The sequence below is a fragment of the Episyrphus balteatus genome, chromosome 4 (assembly GCF_945859705.1).
Source record: "Episyrphus balteatus chromosome 4, idEpiBalt1.1, whole genome shotgun sequence".
Classification (NCBI taxonomy): Eukaryota; Metazoa; Arthropoda; class Insecta; order Diptera; family Syrphidae; genus Episyrphus; species Episyrphus balteatus.
Window position 1 is genome coordinate 10225903 of NC_079137.1, and position 16030 is coordinate 10241932.

A 16030-nucleotide genomic window follows, 5' to 3' on the forward strand; every position below is an offset into this window, starting at 1 on the left:
TCAATGAAACTCAAGGTATTTGCTTAAAATTTGACATCTTCTTTCAAGAGCTTGGCTGGAAAAAAACTAATACAAAACTTTTATGTTTGTGAAATTTTTTCAAGTCACAAATGTCTATTAATGGATTGATGGATTTGCTGTGTGATTTAATTGAATCACTTTCAACGTTAATTGAATCTACATTACAGACCTTCCCATTTCTAATTTATATGCTTTTAAAAAAGCTCGTACATTAGGATTTTTATTAGTTTTGTTATGAAATGAAGAGAACAAAATGGCGTTTGGTGTAAATTCAATCAAAATTGAACGCGTTTTCTATTAACTCAAACACAAACCTAGCCATTAATCAATAGAAAATATTGATTTGAAAAAGTTGTATAAATATGTAAAAGTTCTATTTTAAAATTCTCAACCCAGTTCTTGAAAACAGAAATCATTGAAGAATTAAACAGTTCGCCAATCGCCATGCGAATTAAAATAACAAGTTTTCTGGCTTTAGTTGCAATATTGGTTGCAGCTGAATTCTTTCCATCTGAAGCATGCAACGCAAAGTTTTTAAGTTTTATCAAAAGTCTTAACAAAATTGAGCGATTTGAAAGTATCTTTCTATTCAAGCCATCCGAAGACCGTTTCTTCAACGATTTCAATGATGAATTCATAAAAAATATTTCAACTTCACTTCGCATGCCTGTAATTCTATCAACGGAGACTTCTTCATTTTATTTGAAAGGTAAATTTAATGAAAACCTTCTCACCATAGTTCAATTCGATTCAAGTGATTTATTTTTTCAACTACTCTCGGAACATCTTCAACATCTACGATTCTGTAGAACGATTTTTGTGCTGAAGGACTCTTCAAAAAATGATTTAGAAATAAAGAAGGTTTTCAATTTTTGTTGGAAAAATCGAATGATAAATGTTGTAGCAGTTTTTCAAGATTTCTGGATTTCTTTAGCTTATTACAGTTACAGTAATTTTGGAAATTTTACAATCGAAGAATTAATCTGGAGGAAAAACGACTCAGAAATATTTCCAAATCGAATGCGGAACCTTCACGCAGTAATTTTGCCTGTAATTTTCAAAGGAGCTGAACCAGCACTCATTGTTTCAGAAAACTCGAATGGTGAAAAGGTTATTGGCGGCTTCGTTGGAAATATGTTCAAGGCATTTGCTAAAAGGCACAATGCCAAATTAAATACCTCGAATGCAAATAGTAACACTTTATGGTTAGATATGCATAAATGTGTTTTGAATGGAACAGTTGAAATAACAAGTACGGATTCTGTATTCTTACAAGATTCGATTAAATGGTTTTCATATCCATTTATCCAGTACGATTGGGGTGTAATGGTTCCTGTAGAACCAAGCATTCCAATTTATAAAATGTTTGCATTCGTTTTCCATTGGAAAGCCTTTGCAATAACAATTTTGGTAGCAATATTGCTCTCTATTTTGACTAATTTAGCTGCTAAGATCAAAGGAACACATCAGGCTTGCTTTAAATGTGATTTATTCTTTAACATTGATTGTTTTCGTGGAATAATTGGACAGTCATTCTCTGAAGCACCAGAGGCTTCTTGCACTATAAAAATCATCTATTTGATAATCTTTTTACTTGCAATCATGATAGTTACTTTATACGATGCATTTCTTCAATCTTTCATGACCGAACCTCCAAAGGATAAAATGATAACATCCTTTGACGATCTTCAATTGTCAGGCCTTAAAATTTGCACAACTCAATCTGATATCGAAATAATGTGGAAACTTCAGGCCACATTCATGAAAAACTATTCAAATTCATTTGTAGGTGAGAAGAACTATGAGAAATTTATTAAATTTCGAGATTTTTTACATACCAAATATGCCTTTACTCTAACTGAATTTAAATGGAAAATTTACAAAAACCAACAAAATTTCTTTGGTCAGCAATTGTTTCGTTGGTCTAATGACTTGGTGTTATTGAAAAATGTTTTTTCAGTCATTTCCATAAATGAAAATTCAATTTATAAAAATGCTTTAAATTTTCATATCTTGGAAACACAATCGAGTGGATTGATGAATTTTTGGATGAAGAAAACGTTTAATGAATTATTAAGTTTTGGAAGAATTCAAAAGTTAAATTTGGGATTTGAGTCGAAATTAAGATCTTTTAAAGTTGAAGATTTGAAATGGATTTGGGTATTTATGGGATTGGCGTATGCTGTTGCTACTTTGTGTTTTTTTGGCGAAATTTATATTTTTAAGTGGAAAAATGAAAGGAGTTTATGTTGAAGCATTCATTAAGAATTAATTTTTTATTGATGTGTGTAATTTACAGAAAAATAAATAATTATTAATTGTGTTTTCTTGAAAAAAATTTCCAGTATTTTCATTTTTTTCTTTTTCGGCTATGGAATTGTTCTACTTTCCATCAAAATTTAAACCTCCTTCCAATATTCAATAGCCTTTATATTATTTTCATTTTCATTCCACAAAAGAATTCCATTCCTTGTCCACACAACAAAGTAATGTACCTAACTTCAAATAAAATAACCACCTAATTAACCTACTTTTTCTTCTAACTTTAATCGAATTTTTCTTCTATTTTTTTGTGTTTGATTTTGATATCAAAAATCATTATCATTATAGAAAAAGAGTAAAGTATCTATACAACATTGTAGCATTCAGATTCACTTTACTTTCTTGTAAAAAAAAAAAATCATTATAATAGTTTTTTTTCCAACTTCATCACAATTTACAAGCAAACTTCCATCTATTGATCAAGAACGACAAGGGAGTCACAGAGATGATGGCATATCGAAGTGAGTTGAGTACGTGTTGTACGCGTAACTTTATTCGGTCATGTCTTACTCTTTTGACGTGACCATATCCATATTGATTCGTTGTGGTTTAAATTCAGTAATTCCAAATATTCATTCATTCATCTCCAACAGTGATGGATTTTTTCATGTAGCTTATGTTTAGGGTCCTATATTGGTTAGAGGAAAAAAACTACCTACCTAATTATACTGTACCAGTAGATCAAAGTCATACTCAAACATTTCTTAGGGGTCTCTGAAAACATTCTAACACTTTTTAAGTATTTTTTTTTTTAATCCATTTTTGAGACCCTATATAAATTTTGCATTAGTTAATACATTTTTAAAAGAGTAGGTACTATTGACATTTTTTATACAACAAAATTCATATTGTTTCATTTAGCCGATTGAGACCTCTATTTAGACTAGCTTTAAAAATATACAATTTTGAGACCTTATAGTGTTTCATGACAAATTTTGACCCAACAGCCAAATCCTTGATCTATTTAGTGGTATAAAAAATGAACTGTTTTTTGGTGACAAATTATTCCTTTGAAATTGAAAAATGCACAATAAATCTATGGATAAAATACACCATTTAAATTATTCGGATTTATAATTTGAACCAAAGTTTATTTTTTAACCTTTAATAGTTTGATGAATTAATATTTACACTATTTCTTATGAATTAAATGAAAATAAATTATTCTCTATCACAATACAATTAACTAATGATTAAATATGAATTTGAGTGCCTAATTTAAGAACGAAACAAATTCCATCTAATGATTTTAGATACTACCCCGTCTAAAAATCAAGCGCCTCCAAAATTTCAATGAATTAATGATTTTTGTTTTCGATTTTAAAAATCAGTTTTTCAAAAATAATAATTTTTTTGTCGTTTTTACATTTTTTTTAAGAAGCGTTCTCTTATTATAATATAAACAAATCGAAAAAAAGTAAGAATGCGGCATAATTAGGCCGATATAGTACTATTATAGTAAAATAATTAATCGCTGTCTTCATTATTTAAATGGCGGCCATGGAAAAATATGACGTCTCCCACTTATGCAGTCTGGTGAATTTTATGTCCACAGGGTGTACTTCCTACACCAAAGAGAGTGTACAAAATAAACCGTTTCGGTTCATTTTAGAATCGAATAATTTTATGCACCAATAATGGTGTATTATAAAAACAATTGAATATCGGCGTATTTTTTGCACGGAATCTTAAAAGAAATGTTGAAATTTTGCACAGAAAAGATGATGGTATAATTTGTATACCATCTTTTTTGATAAATACACCATTTTATTCAAATTTCTCAATTTTACACCAAAATTAATGAATTTACACCAATTTATACACCAGTGTGCTACTTGAGTACAGTGTACCATGACAATTTATGAAGCAACAAGCAAGTTCATATGAATTTGGTCATGTTCTTTTTTAAGGATTGAGACCTCTAATTTAAAAAATTAAAAAAAAATTAATTTTGAGACCCTACAGTGTACCATGAAAAACGTTGAAACAACAAGAAAGTTCATATGTTCTTGTTCTATTTTAATGTTTGAGACTTCTCTTTTGAACAATTTCTCAGAAATTCCATTTTGAGACCCCATAGTGTACCATGAAATTAATTTTGTTCGATTTAAACAATTAAGACCCTATTTCCCCCTTCATCTACTTAACACCTTTATGAACATTCTCTCCTCTAACCCATCTGAAAATTAGAAGAAAAAAAACTAATAAAATTAATCACATCAACAGTTGTAGTAGAGTAGCAGCAATAACAACTACTGACAATTTGCCCATTTTAACACTTCTCACCTATAAACAGTCAGATAGACCTCAGAAACAAAATTAACAACAAACTTATAGCCAATTACATTCACTAACTTTCGCACATTGATATTAGCCTCTTTTGGACTCTCTTAAACTCCATCTCTGACTTTGAGGTTGGAAGCTGACGTTTTTTTAAAGACCCCCACCTCATCTATTCCAAAAACTGAGGAGGTCTTTGAGGTTTCATTTTTTTTTTTTTTTTTATTTTAATTTTATTTCACAGCTAATAGCAGCAATTTAATTGCCAACATATTCAATTAATTACCAAGTTGTTAGTTGTTAGTGTCTCACTGAAATCTGCTCCCCTTTTAGACCCCCCCTCTCTCTATCCTAATCATCATCTGCCTTGACTTAGCTTTTACCTATAGTTGGGGTAATTAAATTATCAAATCGTCGATTAGCCAGTGATATTTTGTGGTAATTGCTCGCACTCTGTCGTCGTTGTCTTTGGTCGATGACGACGTTGATGTCGTTGTCGCGTTGTCGTTTGGAAGTTGAAAAGTCGTAGACTTCATCGACAAACGAAGTATGTAGTTGTCGTGCTGTCTTATAGATTCTCTCAAATTGAGAAAAAAAATCTTTATAGAGTCTTGTTAGCTTCTGACCAAAAAACTTTCTTCATCCATCTATTTGGGTTGTTTTTAAGCTAACAACATTAAGCCAATGGAAATTTTTTTGGTGGTACATACTTTGTTGATCATGATGATGATGATGGTGATGGTGGATGGATGGATGGATAGTTTGGTCGGACTGGAATGTTGAAATTCTCCAATTTGGTTGTGTGTGTGTCATTTGAAGACCATAGAAATTCCCTTATCCATATTAAGTCATTCGTCACGGCTTCTAAAGTCTTGTAAAGTGTCAGCGCTTACATCTTTTTTTCTCTTTTTGTTTGTTTGATTTATGATTTAGCCAATTAGTGTTAAACTATCGTCAATTTGGTGCGATTTAATGAGAATAAATACACTTAAATATATTACCAGAAAATAAAATTGTCTAATGTCTACTTTTGGGCGAAACTCCTAAGATTTTTTGACACAATAAAGTCTTAGATGGGACAAATGGCTAAAAGCACCTGTTACTTCTCAAAATTAAGTCACCAACACATAACATTGGTTGAAAACTTGTCTTAGAATGACCACTCTTTCATTGCTTAATTTTTCTTAAAAGGAATAACAGTGTATTTTGTTTTTAACATTTGAAAAACTTCTCGAAACTACACGAATAGCAACTGTCTTTAATGAACAGGAGTAGTTACCTGTATCATTTAAAGTCATTTTAAATATAAATCTGAAAAAAAAAACTTCTCGAAACTGCGCGAAAAAATAAACACTGCTCGAAATTTCCCGAAATATAAATTTGAAAAGTTTTGAATAAACTTTCATAAATGTTTTAATTTCATTTGTTAAAAAGATAGTTTTCTATTGAAACAAATAAACTGCCCGAAAAATGCATTAATGTTTTTTTTTAACATCATATTTATGACAAAATCAGGTTTCGTTTATTGTATTTATCGTATTATTGTGACTCAAATTAAAGAGAAACTACTCGAAACTACCCGAAATTTTAAATTTTAGAAACTTTCACTTAATTTTTTTTCTAAGAATTCAATTCTGGTGCTTGCATGGGTTATGTTTTTGATAAATACATTTTAGCAGAAGAAATATAGAAAGAAAAAATACATCTAGGAATATCACTTTTCAGTGCCTTATATATGTAACTCAGAGAGTGTGTAAAAAAAACTGCTCGAAACTACATGAATATTTTTTATTAAATATCAAACAGCAAACTTCTGACGGAAAGGAACCGTACTTAAGTCAATATTAACTTTTTATATTTATGAAATGTGGTGTTTTAATGAATGTTAAAACTACCCGAAACTGCACGAATTTATTAATAAAACTATAATATGTATGCACAAAATGAAAAATTAATTCCAGTCTCACAATATAAATTATATATGAAAAATTTCCAGTAAATACACAATTAGAAGTTATTTTTTTTCCTGTCGTATATTCGCGTAGTAGATAATTTTTTTTTTTTAAACTGCCCGAAATAACACGAAAATTGTTTAAAGGAAAACGATGCCCTGGTGCCACAACACTGCATTGCTATAGAAAAATACTGAAAAAAAAACTTTCCGAAACTACCCGAAAATTCTATTTTAATAAAAGAAATATATACAAGCCAAAATAATATTAGTCGCATATTTACATGTACATTTGACAGAAACTTCATGAAACTGCACGAAATTTTTCAAAACCAGTGAAAATTTAAATTTTTACCACAAAATAACCATGTTCAATACAATTTTAAACATAAGACGACCCATTAGTTTTCTATGAAATTTCTTCAAAATTCTAACCTCAATAATTGTAGAAATAATTACTCAGAATCCTGCTTTATTATTAAATGTTGTCGTAAGAATGTTAATCATCCATACACGAAAAGACTATTATCAAACAAATAGCTCCAGGAGAAATACTCGTATATTATAATCCCACTTTTTCTTTTGCGGCTCATTATTATCAAGAAAGAAGCGTTCACAATTTCGATAATAATCGATTAGTTAGATCGATAAAATTTTGCGGTCACTTCTTAGCGATCAAAGTCGGCAGCAGACGGCAATAGTAGCTTTTTTTTATAAAAGCGTTGAAAATATTTTTACTGAATTATTTGCTTAATTTCAAACCAACAACTCCTTCACCTCTAATCATGATGATGAAGATGATGTTAATGGAACATACAATCCGGTCTCTATGATGATCCGGTCAGCTATAGCGCGTTCATTATTATACACGAGCTCGTAAGTCCATCTAACTACTTAACGTTTTTTATTATTTACCCGCACATCTGGTCACTTAAAAAAAAAAGAAGAATTTGATTTGTTTCCCTCTATATTTTTGCTTGACCGGTGATCTTTAATTTGATACAGCTGCATACTGATCCATGGATCAGGAAGCTACCAAACACCATCTACCTACTAGACACCATCATCAGAGCTAGCTAAATGAGTTAGCCGCTCATATATGCATGCATATGGTCAACAAAAACTAAACTGACCTTATACCCTGTTTTTTTTTTTGGTTCTTCCAATAGGCCTTACTAAATGGTGAAACTTGAAAAAGAAGTATTACCGGGAGAGAATGAGATAGATGGTTCTATACGATATTAATTTGTGCATTACATTCCAATGCAGGTCATCTTACCGTGGTGGTGAAACAGTAGGTTTCACAAGTCACTTATTTAACCATCTAACCAAGCAATTGTAACTTTGGGTGAAAATATTTCAATGACAAAAGCTTCTAAAAGATTATGGTTTTCAGTGCTAACAAGAACAAATAATACTCTTTTTAATGATATGTAACATGATGTGTTTCTTAGAAACCTTTTAGGAGATTCGACTGTCTAAATACTTTTACCCAAAATAGAGTAAAATTGGTTAAGGATCTTCCTTCTGTAAAATATTGCCACCATACACAATATAGCACATTTTCATTTGAATTATTATAAGATTACAGTCTTTCAATCAGTTTCTGAAAATATCGAAAAAAAAATTTAAAAATTGTAACTTTGGATACAAATATTTTGGTGAAGAAACCTTGCAATCGATTTTGGTTTTTACAGCTTATTTGTAAAATTTAGTTCTGCTTTCAACGATATGTAAAACGATATGAAACCTTTCAGGTGGCTTGACTGTCTTTTTCAGTTTCAGGAAAAATAAAAAAAAAAATTAAAAAATGTAGGTAACTTTGGATAAAAATATTTCGATGAAGAAACCTTGCAATCGATTTTGGTTTTCACTACTAATAAGAAAATTTAATTCTGCTTTCAACGATATATAACATGATGTGTTTTTGAGAAAGCTTATAGGAGATTCAACTGTCTTTATACTTTTACCCGAAATTTAAAATCGCTTAAAATATATCTCTAGGAAGGGTAACTTGAATTATATTATTAGTGTACTACTCTGTTCCATTAGTAATTTTATTAAGAAATTTTATAATAAAAAAAATATGAAATTGTAACTTTGGATGAGAATATTTCGGTGAAGAAATTTTAAAACAGATTTTGGTTTTCAATAATTACTAGAACACTTTATTCTCCTTTCAACGATATATTGTAACATTATGGTTTTCTTAGAAAGATCCTAGAAGACTTGACTGTTTAAAAACTTTCATCTAAATTTTCAAAATTTTCTCAGAATTTTTTTTTCATACCACCTCACTTGCAAACCATATAGTATCTATTCTAATTCCAAAACTGACACTAACTGACGTTCAACTATAACAGCACAAGAAATTGGTAATTTAGATACCCAGAAAAGTTCTTCATTCCTTTCAGGAATTTCTTTAATATAGGTGGCTCTGTGGGTGCGACAGTAAATAGTTGTAACCTCTTCTTCTATATACGTAAAGTTGTGTTCCCGATTCCGCATTTCTTGTACCGACCGACCGTCGCGTCGACTGGCGACGACGATAGTGTTAGGCTCTATATATAGTAGGGGGGAGCACCCCACATTCAGGTAATAAATTTCAAATTTGCACTGTTTTTATCTGGACGTGTCCACCTGCATCCATTTGTTGGGGGAGGGCAGAGTGTGCACTCTCAGTTGATGCCACAACTACTGCCACCACACACAAGAAGGAGGCTGGCAATATTTACCATCAGGAACTTTTCCACAGTATAAACTGTGAGATGTTCCTTCGAACGGTTAATAATGTTCTTCAGTGGCCTCTAATTTTTATTGCTTTGGTTTCAGTTTTTTTGTTTTGGTTTTGTTCTTGCAGCACTCATGCAACATTGGTTCCTCGTCATCATCATCATCATAGCCATAGAGCATCATCTCTTTTCTTTTTTTTAGAGGATCAGGAGGATGATGGTAAAATAAGCAGAAGCAACAGAGAGTCTGCTCTATAGAGATGCAGAAGTCAAGACTTGGTCGCCGCCGTTGGTATCTCTCGGTGTAGCAAGTTGAAGGACTTGTTATGCCCATGCCAAGCTGTGTGGCATGTTTGCTGTCATCCCGACGAGGTTGTTCCTAGAGAAATATCCACAATTTTTGAAGGGTGGACGTGAGTGCAATGTTGAGGTTACACTGGAGTTACACTCTTGGTGTTTAAGAAAAAAAAACATAGCAGACTTTTCTCGTCTTTTGGTTTATGGCGTGCTGGTAGTCGTACGTAGTTAGAAACACAGCATAGGCGCCCGTGACTTTGCCATAAATGAAAATTACCTTTTTGGAAAGAAAAAACTAAAGCAATACAGTTTGCATCTCCCAACAACAAACTTGAGGAGGGTAAAGAGGGATTAATCTTGGAACTTTGGAATGATGATGATGATGGTGATGGGTGCACCCAGGGTTAACGAAGTTTTCATTTTGAATTTACAACTCGTTATGTATACTACACAAGTTGTTGGCGAACTGAATTCTGTTTGATCGATTTCAAATCAAAAGGCGGCTTAGAAGGAAGGCTTCATGATGATGGTAGTGTAGCAGTTTTTAGTTAGACCTTATTTTTTTTTTTTTTTTTGGCTGGCATCCAGAAAGTTGAGGTTAATGTTGATTGAGATGAAAATTATTAAAATTTGTCAGAGACGAATGAAAATACTGGAAAATCGAGGATGATGGTTTTGGTTTGGTTTGGTTCTTTTCTTAAGCTCTATGTTCAAAGCCCGTATAATACCAAAAAGATCTTAGGTTATATGACTTGATTAAGTCAGCAGTTGTAATAGCTTGGGATTAGAAATGTTCACACTTCAGTAAGTTGGATGATTATAATGGTCGATAGTTTCATTAACTAGCCCACTGGCTAAGGCGAGAGTGGTAAGTAGTATAAGGGTTTAGAGATTTGAAATTGTGCAAAGAGAAACTTGTATAAATAAGCTGAAAGGTAATTGGTTTTTGGAAATTGTATTTTCTTGAACTAATTTTAAGAAAAATAAAAGTATAAAATGAGGAAGGAAAATTCTGAGATTTGTCAGATTAAAACATTCTTTCGGGAGATCAGTTTTCTTGAGATGATTTACAAAATTGCAACTTTGGATGCAAATAGTTCTGTAAAGAATTGTTGTAATCGATTTTGGTTTTCAGTTCTTATTAGATCAATTTATTTTTCTTTAAATGATATGTAACACGATGTGTTTTTGAAAAAGCTTCTAGAAGCCTTGAACGTTTGAATGCTTTTACCCGAACTTCAGCTTTTGGGTCTAAGCACATGTCACCACACACATTTTATCAATCAATTTCATTAATAGCTTTAAGAAAAAATAACAATCAAAACAAAAATTCAAAATTGTAACTTTGAATGAAAATTTTTCGGTTAAAAACGCTCGAAATTAATTTTGGTTTTCAGTTCTTATTAGATCATTTAAATACGCTTTTAACGATACGTAACACGATGTGTTTCCAAGAAATCTTCTAGAAGCCCTGAAAGTCTAAATTTTTTTACCCGAAATTGAAAAAAAGGGGGTTACCATATCCCTTATAGCATATTTTTAACATATTTATCACAGTCTTCCAATCAGCTTCATTCGTAATTTAAAGGAAGATAAACAATAAAAAAAAATTACAATTGTAACTTTGGATGAAATTATCTCGGCGAAAAAACCCTGCAATTGTTTTAAGTTTTCACTGCTTAGCAGATCGCTCTATCCTGCTTTGAACGATGTACAACACGATGTCTTCCCATACATTTCTTACTTTTAAACTTCTTGAAGCTTCTTCATTAATTGACAAGTATTCATTAATGTTTCTACAATGAACAAGCTTATCCAAATATGTAGTTTATCATAAAGAGAGAAGTCCTTAATTCAATATCGTCTTAAAAATAAACGATTTAACTAGTATTTTTGCAAAATCAACGTTCCTCACAAAAATATTTCTTAATTAACTTTTTTTCTTTACAATTTATTGAGATTATTTTTATATGTATTTCTATCTTTAGACGATTTCAAACGATTTCCTTAATAACTATACAGACGAGACTAATAAAAAGAAAAACACTCAATCACGATCTCCTTTACCGATGCTCTCTGTTGATGTGATGTGATGCTTTGGCAAGTTGTGATGTGCAACCTATTTATCACTATTTTATCCCCGCTGCATGCTCTCTACGTTTTTTTTATAAAAATAAATCAACTAATTAAAATTTCTAATAAGATTCCGCATAAAGTTAATGAATTTAAAACTATTTTTAAATTAAATATTTTCTTCAATATAAAATAGAAAAGAGAAAAAAAAAAGTTTTCTACTCAGCTCTTTTGTTTTGGAGGATAGGAAGTTTTTATTTTTTTTTTTTTTTTTTATTTCCCAATTGAATTAAATTTTTGAGGTTCATTGTGTGATTACCTATATATATGTAGAAAGGAAATTGAATTTTTAATTACACGCCTGTGACATTAACGCGAGTACTCTGACTGACGCGATTTTTTTTTTGTTTTTTTTTTTTGTCAGTTGATGACAAAAATGGTAACGCTGGTGTTGGTGGTGTTTTTGAGGAATATATCGTGGCATACTGACTACGACTTTGTGTCATGTTTGGAAGTTTTATTTTTTTGGAAAAAACAACAAAACAAAAAAAAAAAAAAACAAAACGAATCGCGCTCACGTTATTTTGTGAAATTCAATTTTCAACTTAACTGTAATTAATTTATTTCCTTTTTTTTGCGTCTTCTTGTTGTTGTTTTTGTTTTTATTGTGCTTGATGGTATATAGTTGCTTCTGTTTGCTGAACATTAAGATATTTAGCAATAATGCATCTGAAACGTTTAGCACGTCTCTCAGATTTAATTACAATTCGAGGTATTTTTTTTTTTTTTTGGTTCGTTACTTATTTTTGTGGTTATTTATTTATTTTTTTTTGTAGCTAGTTTTTCTCATTAAAGCTAAAAGGTGACAATTTAAACAATTTTTTTTTTAATTTACAAAGAAAAATAAAAGACTATGGCTGGAGTCGTAAGTGTGTGCTTATGTGAACTATAGTTTCTGAAAGCAACTTTAGAATTTTTCCAGAAGAAATTTCAAAGAGACCTTACAAAAATATTCTAAATTGTAACTTTGGATCAAAATATTTCGGTGAAATAACCTCTCAATCAATATATGTTTTCAGTACATATTAGATAATTTTATTTTGTTTTAAACGATACGTAGCACGATTTGTTTCTGAGTAAGCTTCTAGAAGCCTTGAGTGTCTAAATGCTTTTACCCGAAATTTAAATTCATTTAAAAACTTCTGCCCTTGAGAGAGGTCACCATACATTATAGCAATAAAATGATTACCATTTTGACTGGCAATTGTTATTTTATTTAATTCATTAATTCCTATTTTTTTTTACAACTCCATACCTGACCCTAATAATAATAAATTAAAAATAAAAAAAAAATAATAATTATCTAAAATTTTGCTCATTTTAAACAAAAATTTCAAAATCAAAAATAAGAAGCATGAAGAATATTTCAATCATTTTTCTTCAATTCCAATTGCAACATTTAAAACATTGACAGACAAAATACTTTTAACCAACATTTATGTGTGCATTGGAATTTCTGACACATTTCTGACAATTTATCTGCAAGTTTCACGGTTCTATTTGGACACACGATAAATATATAAAAACAAAACAAAAATCAAATGCCCGCACCCAACTGAACTACTATACTGCTGTTGTTAGTTTTGTTAAACAAAAATCATTTTTATTTTTTTCTGTTTATTATTTTTTTTTATTGAAATCAATTGATTAAAGTTAGAGAGGACTTTAAGTGCAATTTGCGATTGGTTGGTAGAATAATTGAAATGACTCAGTCGATTTGCCTTCAAAAAATCTATACCTAACCTACCTTAACATGTTTCACATGTTGTCATGATGGTGGAGTATAGACAGGTCTTGAAGTTTTATAGTTTTGTTTTGATGTGAAGTTAAAGTTTGAGGTATATCACGTTTTGGTCATATTTTTGTTGTTATTTTTTTTGTGGCAGATATGTCTTAAAGCTTGAGGATATTATTACATGATTGAGTAATTGTTGTGACTGCAGGAGGTTATGTTCTGATTCTGTGAGACAATTTTAATGAGAAATCTGTCAATTTGGCTCCTGTGGTCGGGTTAATCGTGTGTGAATGACAAACAGAAATCGATTGATAGATAAAAGCTCTTAGTTAACCTTTAAGCAAAATGTTACTATGACATTTTTGTTTGATATAATGGAAAATTCTTTTGTTGATAAACTTAGGGAAAAACTATTACAAAAATCAAAATTGTGTCAAAAAAAATGCAAAAATACATAATTTATTTGCTGGGTTATTGAATATTGGAAGCTTCAAAAACCAAAAAAATTAAAAATTGGTTGAAGGACTCTGCTGATAAAGGTAGTCAAAGTTTCCTTATTTTTAAAATCAAAGATTTTTTTTTTAAGTTTAAGAATTTTGGTGTAAAGCTCAACAGCCTATAATTCAAAAATAATGTTTTCTATATTGAAACTTGTAAAGAGGATTTTTTGTATTACGATTATGATCCTCCTTTTTCCCTTTTTTTTTTTAATATAGCAAGTTTTGAAAATTTTCAGATATTCGGAATTTTGAATTGATTTTTACTCTAATCTGAGTTGCGAAATTTCTGTCGAAAGTCCCCAGACTTTTTTTAAATATTTCTGAAACACTTAGTAAAAAAATCAGCTGCCACTTTAAGCCTGTTTGAGTTTAAGAGTGATTTTTATGCATTTATGGCAAAAGAAAACATCGAAATGAAGCTACAATTACCAGATTACTTAAGATTATAAATTCTAAAGACCTTGAAAAAGTAGTGAAATCAACCAATTCGGAGCTTATTTATACCAAACACTATAGTTTGCAAATCATTTCGTCGAGCATTGAGGGTCGGTAATGCAGTGTATTCCTTTTTTTACATTGAAGTTGACAACTAGGACAAGCTTTACAATCGAAAAAGTAATGCTTAAATGGTCAATATTGAAAACTTAAGAGGGTCGATAATGTAGTACGCAGTTGTACAATTAAATTAATATGACTAATAACGGAATTTCATTAAAAAAAAATTGTAATAATGTGAACTGCCTTATCATCCTCAAATCTAAGTGTTGACTATGATAATAGCTCTTATTTTTCCAGTGTTTGCATATTAAGTGCCACTTAAATAGTTTGAAAAAGATCTTACCAAAGAGACACTTTTCTATGTGCAGATGTTAACTGCTTTACCGACCGTCAAAATAAGCATTGTCTGTGGAAACTAATCATAACTCTTCTCAAAAGACATCTTTATACATAAGAGACAGCCAGATCATCCCATGAAAAAAAACTAATTATTATATTTCTTTGATTTTTGCAAACACAAATTGACACTAATTAATTGTTCTTCTGTTCATTGCAAAAAAAAAAAAAACCAAGAAAGAAAGAAAAATTAAAATCTCACAGTTATTCATAATTTTTCTATCATTTGTCAAAATTTATTTATTTAAGGCCCCTAAAGCACTTGATCAGTTTCATTATTTATACTCAAAATATTTTTTTCTTACCTCAAATATCAATAACAAAAAGCAACTCAATATATCAATTTACATTTTCGCCAACCAAGAAAACAAAACAGAAAACAGCAAAATCAATATCAAATCATTAAAATTGATAATCATAATTAATCACAATCATCATGGCACGAAAATGATGTTTTCTTCTTTCCTTCACGGCGACACAGTCGATAACTTTGGGCTGTTTCAAGAAGTTCCAACCTGCGAAACATAACAAAAGTCTCCTTTACTATGCTCTCTCACTGCATAATCTGTGGCCATCATTCTCGATTTTTTGTTTTGTTTTTGTTTGCCAAATTACCATCACCATCATCAGCAGCATCCTCATCCTTAGAAATTCCATGCCATTAGGTTCGCTTTGTTTAATGCCCTGACTTGGCATCGCACATCTCAAGACAGACACACTGCTGCTGCAGTGCAAGTTTCATTAGAAATTGCCAACGCACGCTTTTCAAATTTAAGAACTTGACGCGTCAAAAGTGACAGAAGGTGGTGGTGGTGGTGGATTTTTGTGTTTGTGAAACCATCTCATGATGGCTGCGCTTATACATCTTCCACAGTACCTATGCTATGCATGACATGACCTTCGTGAATATTTCTCCTTTAAATTGCTCTATATGTTGATTTCTTAAGATTAAGGGGTTGTCTACACTTTTTGTGTTTTTCTTTTTTTTTTTTTCTTACAAAAATCGTGCAAAAGTCGTCAATTTATAAGCTAACAATGTTTTTTCTTCTTCTTTTTCCAGATGATCCTCATGACCTGCCCATATGAGTATAAATTCTCTATATCCATCTACTTTGTTGTTGTAAATTTAAATGACAGCCAGCACTAAGAGAGTGGAGAAGCGAGA

At 30.7% G+C, this 16030-nt stretch overlaps 1 protein-coding gene across 1 annotated transcript in view; it reads left to right on the top strand.

The window, feature by feature from the left end:
- LOC129918167 (uncharacterized) overlaps positions 1-6313 on the top strand; it is a 67120-nt gene extending 60807 nt beyond the window's left edge. The window contains exons 2-3 of the mRNA XM_055998541.1: positions 1085-1810; positions 6249-6313. Of these exons, the coding sequence (XP_055854516.1) occupies positions 1085-1810; positions 6249-6313 (791 nt within the window). The remainder of the gene's footprint in view (positions 1-1084; positions 1811-6248) is intronic.
- Positions 6314-16030: the final 9717 nt, after the last annotated feature.